The sequence below is a fragment of the Oncorhynchus mykiss genome, chromosome 3 (genome assembly GCF_013265735.2).
Source record: "Oncorhynchus mykiss isolate Arlee chromosome 3, USDA_OmykA_1.1, whole genome shotgun sequence".
Classification (NCBI taxonomy): domain Eukaryota; kingdom Metazoa; phylum Chordata; class Actinopteri; order Salmoniformes; family Salmonidae; genus Oncorhynchus; species Oncorhynchus mykiss.
This window is the reverse complement of record NC_048567.1, coordinates 78,459,060-78,476,759: the sequence shown is the minus strand read 5'-3', so window position 1 is coordinate 78,476,759 and position 17,700 is coordinate 78,459,060. Positions and strand designations below refer to the sequence as shown.

At 45.2% G+C, this 17,700-nt stretch overlaps 1 protein-coding gene across 2 annotated transcripts; it reads right to left on the bottom strand.

Moving 5' to 3' along the window:
- Positions 1-1,305: 1,305 nt before the first annotated feature.
- Positions 1,306-17,613, bottom strand: LOC110520642 (arginine and glutamate-rich protein 1-B). 2 transcript variants are annotated; one of them, XM_036975294.1, is made up of 4 exons: positions 16,993-17,613; positions 14,805-15,069; positions 3,679-3,762; positions 1,306-3,127 (listed from the first exon to the last, which is right to left on the bottom strand). In XM_036975294.1, the coding sequence occupies exons 1-4, from the start codon at positions 17,322-17,324 to the stop codon at positions 2,963-2,965; spliced, it is 846 nt and encodes a 281-aa protein (XP_036831189.1). In that variant the 5' UTR covers positions 17,325-17,613; the 3' UTR covers positions 1,306-2,962. The 2 variants fall into 2 exon arrangements, with proteins under 2 accessions (XP_036831189.1, XP_036831190.1); XM_036975295.1 differs by having other exon boundaries at positions 14,805-15,030; positions 16,993-17,607.
- Positions 17,614-17,700: the final 87 nt, after the last annotated feature.

The following is a 17,700-nucleotide window of genomic DNA, read 5'->3' as shown; positions in this document are numbered from 1 at the left end:
TCAAAGTGCTGTACAGAAACCCAGCCTAAAACCCCAAACAGAAAGCATTGCAGATGTAGAAGCACCGTGGCTAGGAAAAAACTCCCTAGAAAGGCAGGAACCTAGAAAGAAACCTAGAGAGGAACCAGGCTCTGAGGGGTGACCAGTCCTCTTCTGGCTGTGCCGGGTGGGAGATTATAAGAGTACATGGCCATTAAGGCCAGATTGTTCTTCAAGATGTTCAAACGTTCATCGACGCTAAAGGTTACAGATAAATGAAACGGGCACAACGTTAAAAACGGTTGTTTTTAAACTAAAAAAATCCCCTGGAATTTGGCTCATTGGGGAAAATCCTATGAGAAAATCCATGAGCAAGTAGTGATGCACTAGCTAGTTTTCCATCCAATTGGGCGACAGATTTACATGCAAATATTATAATATTTACATGAAGAAAATATGAGCATTTTCCACACCAGTGGCGTTTTCACCAAACTGAGTTGATGGGGAGGAAATAATCAGTGTAGGAGCACAGTGCGCTCAAAAAAAAAACAACCCCCAAAAAAAAAAAAAATTGACCTTTATTTAACTCGTGTTCATGTACCGAATACAAATCTAAAGTTCAATGTGTTTCAACTCTACCAATAATAGTTTTGTTTACAAAAACGGTTGCTTTAAAACAGCAAAATGTGCCCACTCTGGTCTCGACACGTTCGCTCTAGACAACAGCTCGCAGATTCAGTGCTTGATAACTAGACTACATGATATTGTATAGACTAATAAACTGCATGATTTTCCGTAGTGAGAGGACCACAACCACACCATCGTGCCCATTAGGGTAGCGTAGTGGTTAGAGCGTTGGACTAGTAAACGGAAGGTTGCAAGTTCAAATACCCCGAGCTGACAAGGTGCAAATCTTTCGTTCTGCCCCTGAACAGACAGTTAACCCACTGTTCCTAGGCCGTCATTGGAAATAAGAATTTGTTCTTAACTGCTTAGTCAAATAAAGGCGTTTAAACCAACATTTTCGCTAACTGGCTGGCCATTCGCTCGCATAATACATGTTACTGACAGAAATAGACCACACCATGTCGAAAGAACAAATGTCAGCGTTCATAAAATTGTACCCAAAACGTCCTATTACCGTCACATCCTTCTTGATTTTAATATATGGACTTCACACTAGCATAGAAATGGGGTTATTGGCGGTTTACACATGCAGCCCAATTCTGATATTCCCATAATTGATCTTTTGACCAATTAGATCATTTTGTCATCAATTGGCCAATGGGAAATAACCACTGAACGGAAGACACAATCCCGAGACAGTTGTATGCATTCAATGGATTTATTGGTAAATTGTTCAGCCCCCATTAACAAGTTGGGGGAAATTACCACAAGACAAATTTCACTTACTCATGAAGCCCCTTTACCAGAGGTCAGCCATACATACTGTCACACACACACACTCACTCACTCTCACTCTGTCAGACCTAAACCATGTACCTAGTCAATCTTACCTGGACTTGGACGGGGAGTTGACGGGGACCCTAACAGGGGGAGGGGGGGAGGGGGGGGGGGGGGGGGGGGGGGGATGTTAATATACTACACGAGCTAAGGAGCAGGAAGTCTGAAACGGTCAATTCACTCAGATTGAAAACGGTAACAGTTCAGTAAAATGATGCACGATTAAATAAATCCCGGGTTGTTTTGGATTCATTTCATATATTATCTCACAAGAGTAGGACACCACACGACAGAGACTCTAAATATTACATCATACAGGAAATGTCTCTCGTCCCCCCCCCCCCCCCCCACCACCACCACCACTCCTGACCATAGATGAGACTCGTATCCTGTCCCAACCCTGCAACGCCAGCTCCATGGGCAGATTGGGAATTGGCCAGGGTTCCCCCCCGTGCAGCAGTAGGGCCTCTTCGTCCACCTGTTTTGTTTTTTGTATTCGATGCTAATCTAAATCTAGGAGAAACGTTGAGTATAAAAACATTTGTTGTGAGGTGTAGGGGAGGTTGAAGATTAACCTGTCAGGGGGAGGTCACCGTGCTTTACTGAGTATAGGTTAGCCTAGCCTCCAGCATCACTTTAGGTTAGCCTAGCCTCCAGCATCACTTTAGGTTAGCCTAGCCTCCAGCATCACTTTAGGTTAGGTTAGCCTCCAGCATCACTTTAGGTTAGGTTAGCCTAGCCTCCAGCATCACTTTAGGTTAGCCTAGCCTCCAGCATCACTTTAGGTTAGCCTAGCCACCAGCATCACTTTAGGTTAGCCTAGCCTCCAGCATCACTTTAGGTTAGCCCTGCCTAGCCTCCAGCATCACTTTAGGTAAGCCCTGCCTAGCCTCCAGCATCACTTTAGGTTAGCCTAGCCTCCAGCATCACTTTAGGTTAGCCTAGCCTCCAGCATCACTTTAGGTTAGCCTAGCTTCCAGCATCACTTTAGGTTAGCCCTGCTTAGCCTCCAGCATCACTTTAGGTTAGCCCAGCCTCCAGCATCACTTTAGCTTAGCCCAGCATCACTTTAGGTTAGCCCTGCTTGGGGAAATCGTCTTTCTACGTTAGACACACACGGAACAGGAAAACCTAGGCCAACTCCTAAACCACACAGTTTTAATACGCTTCAACAGAACACCCTGTGGAAACAGAGGTCACTCAACCGCTCGTGGGCCTCAGTAAAAATACCAAGTAGTGACAGATCAAATCCTTAAAAATTAAAATAAAAAAAAAGCACAAACAATAGTCACTGGGTGTGTTGGGGGGGGGTCAAAGGGGTCAAGCGGAGAGACAGGTGTTTGAAGGTGGGTGGGCCTCCCTCCAAGGCTTGGTTGGGAAAGGTCTGTAGAGCAGGACGGTGCCATGGGCTACCCTTCATTCAGCCTTCCACACAGCTAGCGTTCCAGAGAGGAGGAGGAGCAGAGTGCTGGGTGGGATGAGAAGAGCAGGAGAAGGAAGAGAGGAGGGATGGGAGGACTCATTCGGTGGCTTTGAGGGAGAAGGAGAGCTTGGGCCGGGACTTTCCTTTGCCCAGGATCATTTTCTGTTCCTCCTTCTGTTGCCGCTGGCGATCCTGATCCAGCTTCATCCTCTCCTCGTGAATCTTTCTCTGCTCCTCTACGATACGCAACTGCTCCTCAGCCTGGTGGACGGACGGACACACACACACACACACACACCACACACACACACCAGGGTCAGGATAGAGATCCTGCAATGCCAAATGCTCACAAAGCTGTTAATGTTTTCTGAGCCACACCAAGATGTTATTAGAATCAGTTTGTTGTTGTTGTTGTTGTTGCTGCTGCTTTTCACCTTGTTTACGACAATCGTGACATGTACATGTCCAAATAAAAATAAAAATCCATCTTACAAAATGAGTCAAGTTTCAGAAACAGAATAATAAAACAGTCGAAGGGGAAACAACAGTTGTTGTTAATGGTGACTGATAACCATCCATACAAAGCCGGGGCCAGAACGCGTTAGTGTGTTGTACTAACGTAGCGTTTCTCACAGAAGCCCTGGGAATCTACGTCAACGCACTCAAAATGGCATAACGACAAAAAAATGCCACTACCACATTTCGCATGAAAGCTACGAAGACCACGTATTTCAATATCAAGAACGACCATATTGCATCACAGAACTGCCCCGTTTGAACAGAACAGAGAGAGGAGGAAACGGGGGTTTTACCAGCTTGGCCTGAGCGTCGGCGATCTTGCGGTTATTCTCCTCCAGGATTTTCTCCAGCTCGTCCCGTTTGGATCGTTCTTCCTCCTGAAGACACAATGCCATGTTAGCACAGGATACGGCCGCACCACATCCCCACACACACACACCCACTCCCAACACACACACACACTCCCAACACACACACACACACTCCCAACACACACACACACACACACTCCCAACACACACCCAACACACACACACACACACACACACTCCCAACACACACACCCACTCCCAACACACACACTCCCAACACACACACCCACTCCCAACACACACACACCCACCACACTCCCAAGTATACATTATTGGCCTCTCAACACACGTGGGCACAGTCACTCATCTTCACCCCACACAAAGGAGTGTCACAACCAGCCTCTCCCCCACCACAACCAGCCTCTCCCCCACCACAACCAGCCTCTCCCCCACCACAACCAGCCTCTCCCCCACCACAACCAGCCTCTCCCCCACCACAACCAGCCTCTCCCCCACCACGTTCTTCTCTCTGTCAAGCAGAATGCTTTCAGAACACACAGGGAAAGAGAAGCCCTGCCCATACAAGAGTCACTCAATAAGACTTGTAGCCTTCTCTGGATCATTCAGACATTAAAGATAGAGAGAGGGGAAACCCACTCGTCACACTTACACAGTAGATATCAAAACAAACATTCTAAAAATAAAATAAAAATCTATTTGCTTCTTCAAGCAAGAGAAAAATGATTATTTTTTTTTAAACATTAAAAGGAGTGAATAGTTTTGGCTCACCAATGCACGTATACCTACGCATTTCCCTTGCCTGTGTACCTACACAACTGGTGAAAGCATTCAGCATTAAAACGGTTGAATATTTACTGTCTCGTCCAGACTGTGTCCCCTGCAGAGAAAGAAGCGCTCCTGGGGAGGGGGGTACCATACACCAAAATGTGCCCGGCTCGTCTGTGGCATTCCTCTTTAAAACTGATCTGTGTACTGCTCGTCTGTGGCATTCCTCTTTAAAACTGATCTGTGTACTGCTAGTCTGTGGCATTCCTCTTTAAAACTGATCTGTGTACTGCTAGTCTGTGGTCTTCCTCTTTAAAACTGGATCTGTGTACTGCTCGTCTGTGGTCTTCCTCTTTAAAACTGATCTGTGTACTGCTCGTCTGTGGCCTTCCTCTTTAAAACTGATCTGTGTACTGCTAGTCTGTGGCCTTCCTCTTTAAAACTGATCTGTGTACTGCTCGTCTGTGGCCTTCCTCTTTAAAACTGATCTGTGTACTGCTCATCTGTGGCCTTCCTCTTTAAAACTGATCTGTGTACTGCTCGTCTGTGGCCTTCCTCTTTAAAACTGGATCTGTGTACTGCTCGTCTGTGGTCTTCCTCTTTAAAACTGATCTGTGTACTGCTAGTCTGCCGCCCAGCTTGCACTCTTTAAAGCGTCGCTCTCTCTCTGTCCTCAGTTCACATGGAGACAACATACCGCAGCAGTAGAGTACAGTACAGTGTGGCGGAGGCCTGAACACGGCACATGAGCTGGGAGCTGGGGGCTGTCCGCAGGCCAGTTCAGGTCAAATGGTGTTAACACAAGTTGGGTCCAGAAATCAAAATTAAAATTAATTAAAATTTTAAAAAAACACCCCTAAAGAGAAGCAAGTCATGAGGACGTCAAATCAAATAAAGAGCATTTGCTGCGGTTGTTTATTCTTTAAAAACGTGTTAGTTTCAACATAAAAATTTTAAAAAATGAATATTAAATAAGTAGCATTAACAGTTAGACCAGAGATCGTTGACCTTGCAAACAGGAAACAGGAAATGGTCCTTCACCGTTACGTATCCCAGAACAGATGCCTTCTAAAACAGGAGCTATTCAAAACAAAGATTCAAAAGAGAGGACGATGATAATATAATTTATTGGACACACTAAACTAAATTGTGTATGTAATCGTGTACTTTTAAATTAGCGGTGGCTGCTCTATCTATTCAAAAACAGAAAGCGCCGTGGAGTGAGAGGTCTACTGCTGCATCTGGAAAAGAGGGGGGGGGGGGGGGGGGGAGTCTGAATAAGTTCAATGGTGGGGGAGGGGGTAGCTCAGTGAGGTGCACTGGGGCCACTTCTCACCCGATTAGTACTGAGCCACCGGTCGGTCGATCACTGTGGCTGCTCCACCTCATTCACAGAACATTATTACAGTACTATAGACGAACCCGACCCTCATTAAATTAAGCCTGGGGGAGGTGCTAGCCTCACCAATATGTCGTCTATTCCCAGTCTCTCAATCTACCGAGAAGATTATAGACCACACAAACCGAAAGAACCACTAAGAAATAAACTATTTTTGATTTAAATCAGGCAAGTCAGTTAAAAACAAATTATTACTTACAATGAGATGCAGTGCCCGAGACCGCTGTGCTTACTCGGGAGTCCAAACTAGGGGTAACGGTTCACCAAACCCACGGTTCGGTACGTATTGTTGTTTTGGGGTCAGGGTTCGGGAACGTATCGTCGGTTTTGGGGAGGGGGGGGGTCACTGTTAAGAGAAAGTGGGAAACCTAGTCAGATGTACAACTGAATGATTTCAACTGAAATGTTGACCTCTAAATCAGAGGTGCGGGGGGGGGGGGGGGCTGCCTTAAAAATCCACGTCATTCGGCACCCAGGGAACCAGTGGGTTAACTGCCTTGTTCAGGGGCAGAAGGACGGATTTTTACCTTGTCAGCTCGGGGATTCGATCCAGCAACTTGTCCAACTCTCCTACCCGCCAGGCTACTTGCCGTCGGTACGTACTGTCATTTTGGGGTCACGGTTCGGGTTCGGTACAGCGGGAAAATGGAATGCCAAGAGTTAATTGTGCTTTTTTTATTTAAGAAAATCCAGTGTTTGTTATTTCTGATGCCATTATATAGTGGCGGGAAAAATTGTTTCCCCTTTTTAATACTGAATGTTATCAGATCTTCAACCAAAACCAAATATTAGATAAAGAGAACCTGAGTTTAGTTAAATTAATCAACAACAAAAAAAAATTTAACAAAAAGTTATGCAACACCCAATGCCCCGCTGTGAAAAAGTAACGCCCCCCCAGACACACCATAAATGTCAGGGTAGGTACAAAATGGAGTCACAATTCAACGGCTCAAGACACGAGACGTATGTGGCAGGGTCAACAGCAAATAACGGACTACAAAGAGAAAACCAGTCACATCACGGACACCGGACAGTAGTGGAGAGGAAGTGGAAAGTTCCTCGGCGTACACCGGACAGTAGCGGAGAGGAAGTGGAACGTTCCTCGGCGTACACAGGACAGTAGCGGAGAGGAAGTGGAACGTTCCTCGGCGTACACAGGACAGTAGCGGAGAGGAAGTGGAAAGTTCCTCGGCGTACACATCACGGACACCGGACAGTAGCGGAGAGGAAGTGGAACGTTCCTCGCCGTTCACATCACGGACACCGGACAGTAGCGGAGAGGAAGTGGAACGTTCCTCGGCGTACACATCACGGACACCGGACAGTAGCGGAGAGGAAGTGGAACGTTCCTCGCCGTTCACATCACGGACACCGGACAGTAGCGGAGAGGAAGTGGAATGTTCCTCGGCGTACACATCACGGACACCGGACAGTAGTGGAGAGGAAGTGGAACGTTCCTCGCCGTTCACATCACGGACACCGGACAGTAGCGGAGAGGAAGTGGAACGTTCCTCGGCGTACACATCACGGACACCGGACAGTAGCGGAGAGGAAGTGGAACGTTCCTCTGCGTACACATCACGGACAAACTGAAAAATGGTCCACCCACACAGACAGCGTGGTGAAGAAAGCGCAGCAACGCCTCTTCAACCTCAGGAGGTAAACTTTTACAGATGCACAATCGAGAGCATCCTGTTGGGCTGTATCACAACCTGGTACGGCAACTGCACCGCCCTCAACCGTAAGGCTCTCCAGAGGGTAGTGAGGTCAAACTAGCTGCCCTCCAGGACACCTACACCACCCGATGTCACAGGAAGGCCAAAAACATCATCAAGGACATCCACCACCCGAGCCATTGCCTGTTCACCCAGCTACCACCCAGAAGGCGAGGTCAGTACAGGTGAATCAAAGCTGAGACCGAGAGACTGAAAAACAGCTTCTACCTCAAGGCCATCGGACTGATAAGCAGCAATCACTAACTCAGAGGCTGATGCTAACATACATTTTATTACATGGCCAGTGATGAGTATCACTAGCCACTTTAAATAATGCCACTTCAATAAAATGTTAACATATTACTCATCTCATACGTATGTACTGTATTTTATACCATCTATTGCACCTTGCCTATGCCGCTCAGACATCTCTCTATGTATATGTACATATTCTTATTCCGTCCCTTTAGATTTGTGTGTATTAGGTAGTTGTAGTGAAATTGTTAGATTACTTGTTAGATATTACTGCATGGTCGGAACTAGAAGCACAAGCATTTCGCTACACTCGCATTAACATCTGCTAACCCTGTGACCAATAACATCTAACCATGTGACCATTAACATCTGCTAACCCTGTGACCAATAACATCTACTAACCCTGTGACCAATAACATCTAACCATGTGACCATTAACATCTGCTAACCCTGTGACCAATAACATCTACTAACCCTGTGACCAATAACATCTACTAACCCTGTGACCAATAACATCGACTAACCCTGTGACCAATAACATCTACTAACCCTGTGACCATTAACATCTACTAACCCTGTGTGACCATTAACATCTACTAACCCTGTGACCAATAACATCTACTAACCCTGTGACCATTAACATCTACTAACCCTGTGTGACCATTAACATCTACTAACCCTGTGTGACCATTAACATCTACTAACCCTGTGTGACCAATAACATCTACTAACCCTGTGTGACCAATAACATCTACTAACCCTGTGTGACCAATAACATCTACTAACCCTGTGTGACCATTAACATCTACTAACCCTGTGTGACCATTAACATCTACTAACCCTGTGTGACCATTAACATCTACTAACCCTGTGTGACCAATAACATCTACTAACCCTGTGACCAATAACATCTACTAACCCTGTGTGACCAATAACATCTACTAACCCTGTGACCATTAACATCTACTAACCCTGTGTGACCAATAACATCTACTAACCCTGTGTGACCATTAACATCTACTAACCCTGTGTGACCAATAACATCTACTAACCCTGTGACCAATAACATCTACTAACCCTGTGACCAATAACATCTACTAACCATGTGTATGTGACCAATAACATCTACTAACCAATAACATCTACTAACCATGTGTATGTGACCAATAACATCTACTAACCAATAACATCTACTAACCCTGTGACCAAAAACATTTGATTTAACTGGTTATGTCACCTTCAGCTACAACCAAACACTTCCTGTAGTTGTTGATCAGTCTCTCACGTCGCTGTGGTGGAATTCTGTCCCACTCTTCCATACAGCACTGCTTTAACTCAGCGACATTTGTGGGTTTTCAAACATGAACTGCTCAGCAAGACAATGATCCAAAGCACACAAATCAACAAATCTACATGCAGATGGCTATAGAAGTAACACATTTGAAGATTGGGAGTCAAAGTACAGGCCTAATCCCAATTTAGATGTTGTAGCAGGACTCGAAATGAGCAGTTCATGCTTTAAAAAAAAAAAAAATCCACAAACCTCGCTGAGTTAAAGCAGTGCTGCATGGAAGTGGGGGCCAGAATCACTCCACAACGAAGTGAGAGACTGATCAACTAAAGGAAGCGTTTGGTTGGAGTCATTTCAGCTAAAGGTGGCTCAACCACTTATTGAGTATCTGGGGGCAATTACTTTTTCACACAGGGAAATTGGGTGCTGCATAACTTTGTTTATGAAATAAAATAATCAAATGTTATGAGTCACATGCTGAATACAACAGGTGTAGTAGACCTCACAGTGAAATGCTGAATACAACAGGTGTAGTAGACCTCACAGTGAAATGCTGAATACAACAGGTGTAGTAGACCTTACAGTGAAATGCTGAATACAACAGGTGTAGTAGACCTCACAGTGAAATGCTGAATACAACAGGTGTAGTAGACCTCACAGTGAAATGCTGAATACAACAGGTATAGTAGACCTCACAGTGAAATGCTGAATACATGTGTAGTAGACCTCACAGTGAAATGCTGAATACAACAGGTGTAGTAGACCTCACAGTGAAATGCTGAATACAACAGGTGTAGGTTACCTTACAGTGAAATGCTGAATACAACAGGTGTAGTAGACCTCACAGTGAAATGCTGAATACAACAGGTGTAGTAGACCTCACAGTGAAATGCTGAATACAACAGGTGTAGTAGACCTCACAGTGAAATGCTGAATACAACAGGTGTAGTAGACCTCACAGTGAAATGATTAATACAACAGGTGTAGTAGACCTCACAGTGAAATGCTGAATACAACAGGTGTAGTAGACCTTACAGTGAAATGCTGAATACAACAGGTGTAGTAGACCTCACAGTGAAATGCTGAATACAACAGGTGTAGTAGACCTCACAGTGAAATGCTGAATACAACAGGTGTAGTAGACCTCACAGTGAAATTCTGAATACAACAGGTGTAGTAGACCTCACAGTGAAATGCTGAATACATGTGTAGTAGACCTCACAGTGAAATGCTGAATACAACAGGTGTAGTAGACCTTACAGTGAAATGCTGAATACAACAGGTGTAGTAGACCTCACAGTGAAATGCTGAACACAACAGGTGTAGTAGACCTTACAGTGAAATGCTGAATACAACAGGTGTAGTAGACCTCACAGTGAAATGCTGAACACAACAGGTGTAGTAGACCTCACAGTGAAATGCTGAACACAACAGGTGTAGTAGACCTCACAGTGAAATGCTGAATACAACAGGTGTAGTAGACCTTACAGTGAAATGCTGAATACAACAGGTGTAGTAGACCTCACAGTGAAATGCTGAATACAACAGGTGTAGTAGACCTCACAGTGAAATGCTGAATACAACAGTTGTAGTAGACCTCACAGTGAAATGCTGAATAGAACAGGTGTAGTAGACCTCACAGTGAAATGCTGAATACAACAGGTGTAGTAGACCTTACAGTGAAATGCTGAATACAACAGGTGTAGTAGACCTTACAGTGAAATGCTGAATACAACAGGTGTAGTAGACCTTACAGTGAAATGCTGAATACAACAGGTGTAGTAGACCTTAGTGAAATGCTGAATACAACAGGTGTAGTAGACCTTACAGTGAAATGCTGAATACAACAGGTGTAGTAGACCTTACAGTGAAATGCTGAATACAACAGGTGTAGTAGACCTTACAGTGAAATGCTGAATACAACAGGTGTAGTAGACCTTACAGTGAAATGCTGAATACAACAGGTGTAGTAGACCTTACAGTGAAATGCTGAATACAACAGGTGTAGTAGACCTTACAGTGAAATGCTGAATACAACAGGTGTAGTAGACCTCACAGTGAAATGCTGAATACAACAGGTGTAGTAGACCTCACAGTGAAATGCTGAATACAACAGGTGTAGTAGACCTTACAGTGAAATGCTTACTTACGAGCCCCTTAACCAACAATGCAGTTAAAAAAAATACAGACACGTCAGAGTCAATGTGGAGGTTATATACAGGGTATTACGGTACAGAGTCAATGTGGAGGCTATATACAGGGTGTTACGGTACAGAGTCAATGTGGAGGCTATATACAGGGTGTTACAGTACAGAGTCAATGTGGAGGCTATATACAGGGTGTTACGGTACAGAGTCAATGTGGAGGCTATATACAGGGTGTTACGGTACAGAGTCAATGTGGAGGCTATATACAGGGTGTTACGGTACAGAGTCAATGTGGAAGCTATATACAGGGTGTTACGGTATAGAGTCAACGTGGAGGATATAGAGGATATATACAGGGGGGTACAGAGTCAATGTGCGGGGCACCGGTTAGATGAGGTAATATGTACATGTAGGTAGAGTTATTAACCTATTCCCCCCCCCCCCCCCCCCGGGGGGGGTAGGTTTTGTCATGCCCTCTTCACTACGGTCTTGGTGTGCTTGGACCATGTTAGTTTGTTGGTGATGTGGACACCAAGGAACTTGGAAGCTCTCAACCTGCTCCACTTCCACTGCACCCTCGTCGATGAGAATTGAGATGTGCTCGGTTCTTTTTCCTGTAGTCCACTATCATCTCCTTTGTCTTGATCACATTGAGGGAGAGGTTGTTGTCCTGGCACCACACGGCCAGGTCTCTGTCGTCCTCCCTATAGGCTGTCTTGTCGTTGTCGGTACCACTGTTGTGTCAACAGCAATCTTAATGATGGTGTTGGAGTCGTGCCTGACCGTGCTGTCATGAGTGAACAGGGAGTACAGGAGGGGACTGAGCACGCACGCCTGAGGGGCCCCCGTGTTGAGGATCAGGGTGGCAGATGTGTTTTTACCTATCCTTACCACCTTGGGGCGGCCCATCAGGAAGTCCAGGATCCAGTTGCAGAGGGAGGTGTTTAGTCCCAGGGTCCTTAGCTTATTGATGAGCTTTGAGGGCACTATGGTGTTGAACGCTGAGCTGTAGTCACTGAAAAGCATTCTCATGTAGGCTTTCCTTTTGTCCAGGTGGGAAAAGGCAGTGTGGAGTGCAATAGAGATTGCATCATCTATGGATCTGTTGGGGCGGTATGCAAATTGGAGTGGGTCTAGGGTTTCTGGGATAATGGTCTTGATGTGAGCCATGACCAGCCTTTCAAAGCACTTCATGGCAGGTTACCTTAGTGTTCTTGGGCACAGGCACTATGGTGTTATTTTTAAAACATGTGGGCATTACAGACTCGGACAGGTAGAGGTTGAAAATGTCAGTGAAGACACTTGCCAGTTGGTCAGCGCATGCTCGCAGTACACGTCCCGTGGTAATCCATCTGGCCCTGCGGCCTTGTGAATGTTGAACCGTTTAAAGTCTTCCCGGAACAGCTGGTTCTAGAATGTAATTGTTGTTTTATTTGTTCACTCGGGTTCTCTTTATCCGATATTAGGTTTTGGTTGAATATCTGATAACTTTCAGTATCAAAAAGGGGGAAATTACCTTTTTCTAAGCGCAGTATATGATCGTGAGTCACATGCCCGATGAACGGACAAATCAGGCATATTGAACACTTTAAAATGAAAACACAATTACTCATCAACAACACTAAAATAAAAGAGGGATACGCGTGTGAAATCAACATGTAAACACACGGCTCAGATATTGTATAGGACCCACGCTAGAATGCGTGTTTGTGTGACTCATAAAAGACAGCTTGTCTGTAGTAGCACATAGTTCTCATCTTCCACTCCGGGGGTAATGTGATGGGCTGTCACCGTTAAGATGCTCGCTGTAGCCCTGGAGGTCCAGCCATCTGTAGGAAGTGGAACACGGGGTGCATTGGGCCGATTCGTGGACAGCTTGGGCTTTTAGCTTTGCTTATATAGAGCTGGTACTACGCGTTTGCTGAAATGGATGTGAGAGGGCGAAGTTCGTAACGTGGCGCGAGCACTTTCACGAGGCGCTAACCCCCCCACCCCAGTTATTTTTCAACCATCTGGACTGGGCGCATGTCCACAGCTATAAACATACCTATCGCTAGTAATTTCTTTGGCCCAGTCAGAATCAGCTGTGGAGGGCTGCTTGAATACTGATTTTATTTTTTCCCCCGGTGGTAGGCATACGGAGGTGATGTCGGCGTAAATGTTTCAACGTGTTTAGTGTTGGCAGCTGCTAAAGGCGTTTCTTGGGTGAACAGTGGTGACATTCACTCTGCCCATCGACCGTTGTAATCTACTGGGAAGCCTAAAAACGTCCCCAAACTGAAGATTTAAAACAATTCTGGTTTATCGACTCCCACCGCTCGCCATCGTACAGAACTAGTTCCCGGCTGCGCCTGACAAAAGCAAGTTTGAAATTCGCCAACGAAGATTACATTTTTGATTACAACGTGTTCATAGGCTCTAGTTATTTCAACAGAATAGCCTGAAATGTTTTTTTTTTTTCCCCAGCACATATTTACACAAGAAATATACAACGTAGCGTAGGCATAGCCTATAGGCCTAGCGTTTTAAAAAAAAAATATATTCAATCGGGTTCAAAGTGCGGAACAAATCGAGGTCCCCGTCCCGAAAGGTCCAGTATGAATACATGTACTGTTACAGAACTAAAATAAACTAAAAAAAAAAGGGCCTGATTTGTAACTAATAAAGCCCAAGTTTCTCCATCGCTATTGGTTAGTGGATGGACCCGTATAGGTGTAGTCTCTGCCTGCCCGAGCAAAATAAAACATTTCACTGAATGTTGGACACAGAGACAGTTACTGAAAATGAAATGTCAATTTGAAAAAAATAGCTTTATTTTTTTGAGATATTTACAATAATGAAAGTAAAAAAAATAAAATAAAAAAAACATTAAGTAAAATAGTCATTCTGAATAGGAATGTATGAATGTGGAAGGAGGGGGGAGAATGATGACAGCAAATGAAGGGATGAGGTCAGTAAATTGTCATAACTCGGCCATGTTCAAAAGTCTCAAATGAATCCTGCCTGTCTGTCTTGACTGTCCACTGCCAAATATTGGCCGTTTAACTTCCCCATTTAGAAACCCCCAGTCTACTACCCTTAAAGCACAGAGCTCTAACCCAACCTTCAGTCTACTACCCTTAAAGCACAGAGCTCTACCCCAACCTTCAGTCTACTACCCTTAAAGCACAGAGCTCTACCCCAACCTTCAGTCTACTACCCTTAAAGCACAGAGCTCTAACCCTAAACCCCCAGTCTACTACCCTTAAAGCACAGTGCTTCAACCCAACCTTCAGTCTACTACCCTTAAAGCACAGAGCTCTACCCCAACCTTCAGTCTACTACCCTTAAAGCACAGAGCTTCAACCCAACCCAACTATCCTGAGCCTCAGCAGCCGTGTCCTACCTTCTCACCCACCCTGGAGCAGTGAAATATGTCATGGCCAGTTTGGGGGGGGGACCCCACTTGCCAGAGAAGGCAGTAGTGGGGCGGGGTAGAGGTGGGGGTGCCTGCATTCCCAACGACCAAGCATTACCTCTCTGGCCTTCTGGGCCTGTAGCTCCGTCTGCCTCTGTTTCTCCAGCTCCTCCAACAGCTGGTGCTCCATGATGCGCTTGGCCTCCTCCACACGTCGCAGCACCTCCCGCTCGATCTCGTCTCTACGTTTCTCCAGCTCCTCCTCTACCCGCTTGGCCACCAGTTCCTCCACGCGACGCGCCGTCTCCTCCTCGATCAGCTTCTCCTCTATCTCCACCTGCCGGCTGCACGGCAAGGGTGGCGAGAGAAAGAGGGGAGGGTTGCTGACACGGTGGCACAAGTGACATGATACGATCAATGCATAATCAGGTTACTGTTGAATCAATGTAACTTTAAAAATATATTTATATATATATATATACATATATAAAAGTCAGACATTGCTATTGGAACAAATCAAATGTTATTGGTCACATACAACATATTTAGCAGATGTTATTGCGGGTGTAGCGAAATGCTTGTGTTCCTAGCTCCAAACTCCGGGAATTGTGCATTTGTAAGTTTATCAGGGTTATAAAGCTGCTATATGTTTTTTTTTAAAGAAAGGGGAAAAAAAGGTGTTTCAGTGATTCAGGAATTGCAGCATGTCATTATGACATATGTACTTAACATAAAACGTGTGTGTGGAAACAGATTTGACCCGTTGACAACAGGAGATGAGGGGGGGACCTGATGTGACACATGACAACCCCCCCCTCCCCCGCCCGTTTGGTGGAAGTCAGCTTGTCCAGAGCAGCAGAGAACTGGGGGGGTTAAACGTAGGTGTGGGTCAGTTCAAACGGCATGCCCGGGGGGGGGGGGGGGGGTAGGGTAGGGTAGGTCTGGTCGCGCACACGAACACAAGGCAGGCGTCCTGTTTACTGTTCAAATGCTTTTAAACTGTTTCAGCTGCACTATCAACAGGACGTGGCTATCGGGGGTCGTTGTCACGTTGCTTCAGGCACGACTTAAAAAACACGACACTGTCCCGCTCTCTGATTTCATGTGGTTTGGTTACACACGACTACCAGGAAATCTAAAACCAGTATCCTTATCTGGTGTCCGTGTCTCGATTGGACATTGTGTGGCAGGTTAAGTGACCCTGTGGCTGGGCAGTAAAAGCCCACACAGCAGTCCAGGTGTAGTTCACGGTGTTGTTGGTATCGAGCGTCGATCAGCCTCTGGCCAAAAGGTGCCCAAGTTCCCCCATGTCTTAATTTCTCTGTCAGACCAACATCATCTAACTACAAACAACGGAGGGTGTTATTATGCGGAAGTGCTCGCTGAAGCAGAAAAGTCAAACATTTTTCATCCCTTGAATTGCACTATAAAAAATGGTAACGCCACAGGGTTTTGCAATGTGCAACAAGCATGGATAACGCAGTGTGACATGTAAAGGAATGTGGTTCTGAAACAGACAACAGAAGTAACTGTGCCTCTGGGTGTTCATTTGTTACATTTCCCGACTGGACTGTGGCTTATCATAAGTCTCTCACCCAGAATGCTAATTTGGACTGACACAAGTACATATTATAGTGTCTGCGGCCAGATGAACATCATGTGGTTTGACTTCAGTGGTTGAAAACCAGAGGGGCATAGGTACCAGACATGTTTAATTTGACAGGTGACACAGTTTACCAGTGACAAGGCCTATATCATGGATTTATATTTATTTGACTAGATTTGGCCATAATGTCTCACATAACTCACAGCTTGCATGAGGGATGTTGTAGACAAATCTTTTCGAGGACACATAAGCGAGGCTACATAGCTAGGCTAGTAAGATAAACCGCTGTAGGCCAAAATCATGACACTAGGTCGTTGATTTGTGATGCATGACAAATGGCCAACCAGATTGGCACCGAGACGCACAACTGCACAACTAACATAAATGTGCATAAATGAAAGATATTTTAAATCTATACATTCCTTAAGGTTAAAGACAAATGAATTGCAGCCAAGTGACTTAGCTAGCTAGCCAGTTGTCTAATGGTGCAGGCTTGTATAGCTGCTGACTAGGGCCTCCTCAATACACGTATTTAGTAGCCAGCTTTGCGCTTATTCCTGTGTGTATGTCTGTTAGCATTCTAGCTAATTAACTCATGTAGCCAGAAAGTAAGCGCCAATATATGTTTGTATTAGCAAGCTAGTTACCTACTAATCAAACATGTCTTGTATTATGGCTAAAATATTGAGCTACAACTTACATCTTCCTCTGTCTTTCCATTTCGACTTTCTTCTCCTCTTCCTCTTTTCTCTGTTTTTCGTCCAAGGCGCTTCTCTTGCTCAGTGTCCTGCCGAATATGTCAATTCTCTCCGGCGGTGTGACCGCTCTCTCCCTTTCCCTACGGGTCGATGCTGTAGCTGACCGGGAACGAGAACGTGATTCTCTGCGCCGGTTCCTCTTCGCTTCACGGGACTTGGATCGTTTCTTGGTCCTCTCTTTGTCCCGTGAACGCGACCGGCTCCGTTTTTTGCTGTGCTTGCTGCTTTTGGAGTGTTTGGAACGGGACGAACTGCGACTTCTAGATCGACCCATGATCACCTCAAGTAAAAAAAAAAATCCCAGTTAACTACTTCTAAAAGTCGGAAATATTCAAAATAAACAACACGGTGTTCCACCTACGCACTCGTACACCCCACTACCTGCAATATATGCTCAAATTGAATTGTTAAAACACTCGTATGTCTCAAAAATATTCATTCAAACGTGGTTATTATTCTACCCTGATAACTTGCGGCGCTAAAGCAAGATGGCGACTAGCTCCTTTTTCCCACAATGCAATGCATTCGGTCTTTCTCCGGCTCATGCATGCCTCTCCTGTGCTGAGTTTATGAACTCACCTGTGCGATATGTAGCATGATGGACATGAATTAATGGTTCATAAAAAAATCAATACGTTCACACAAAATAA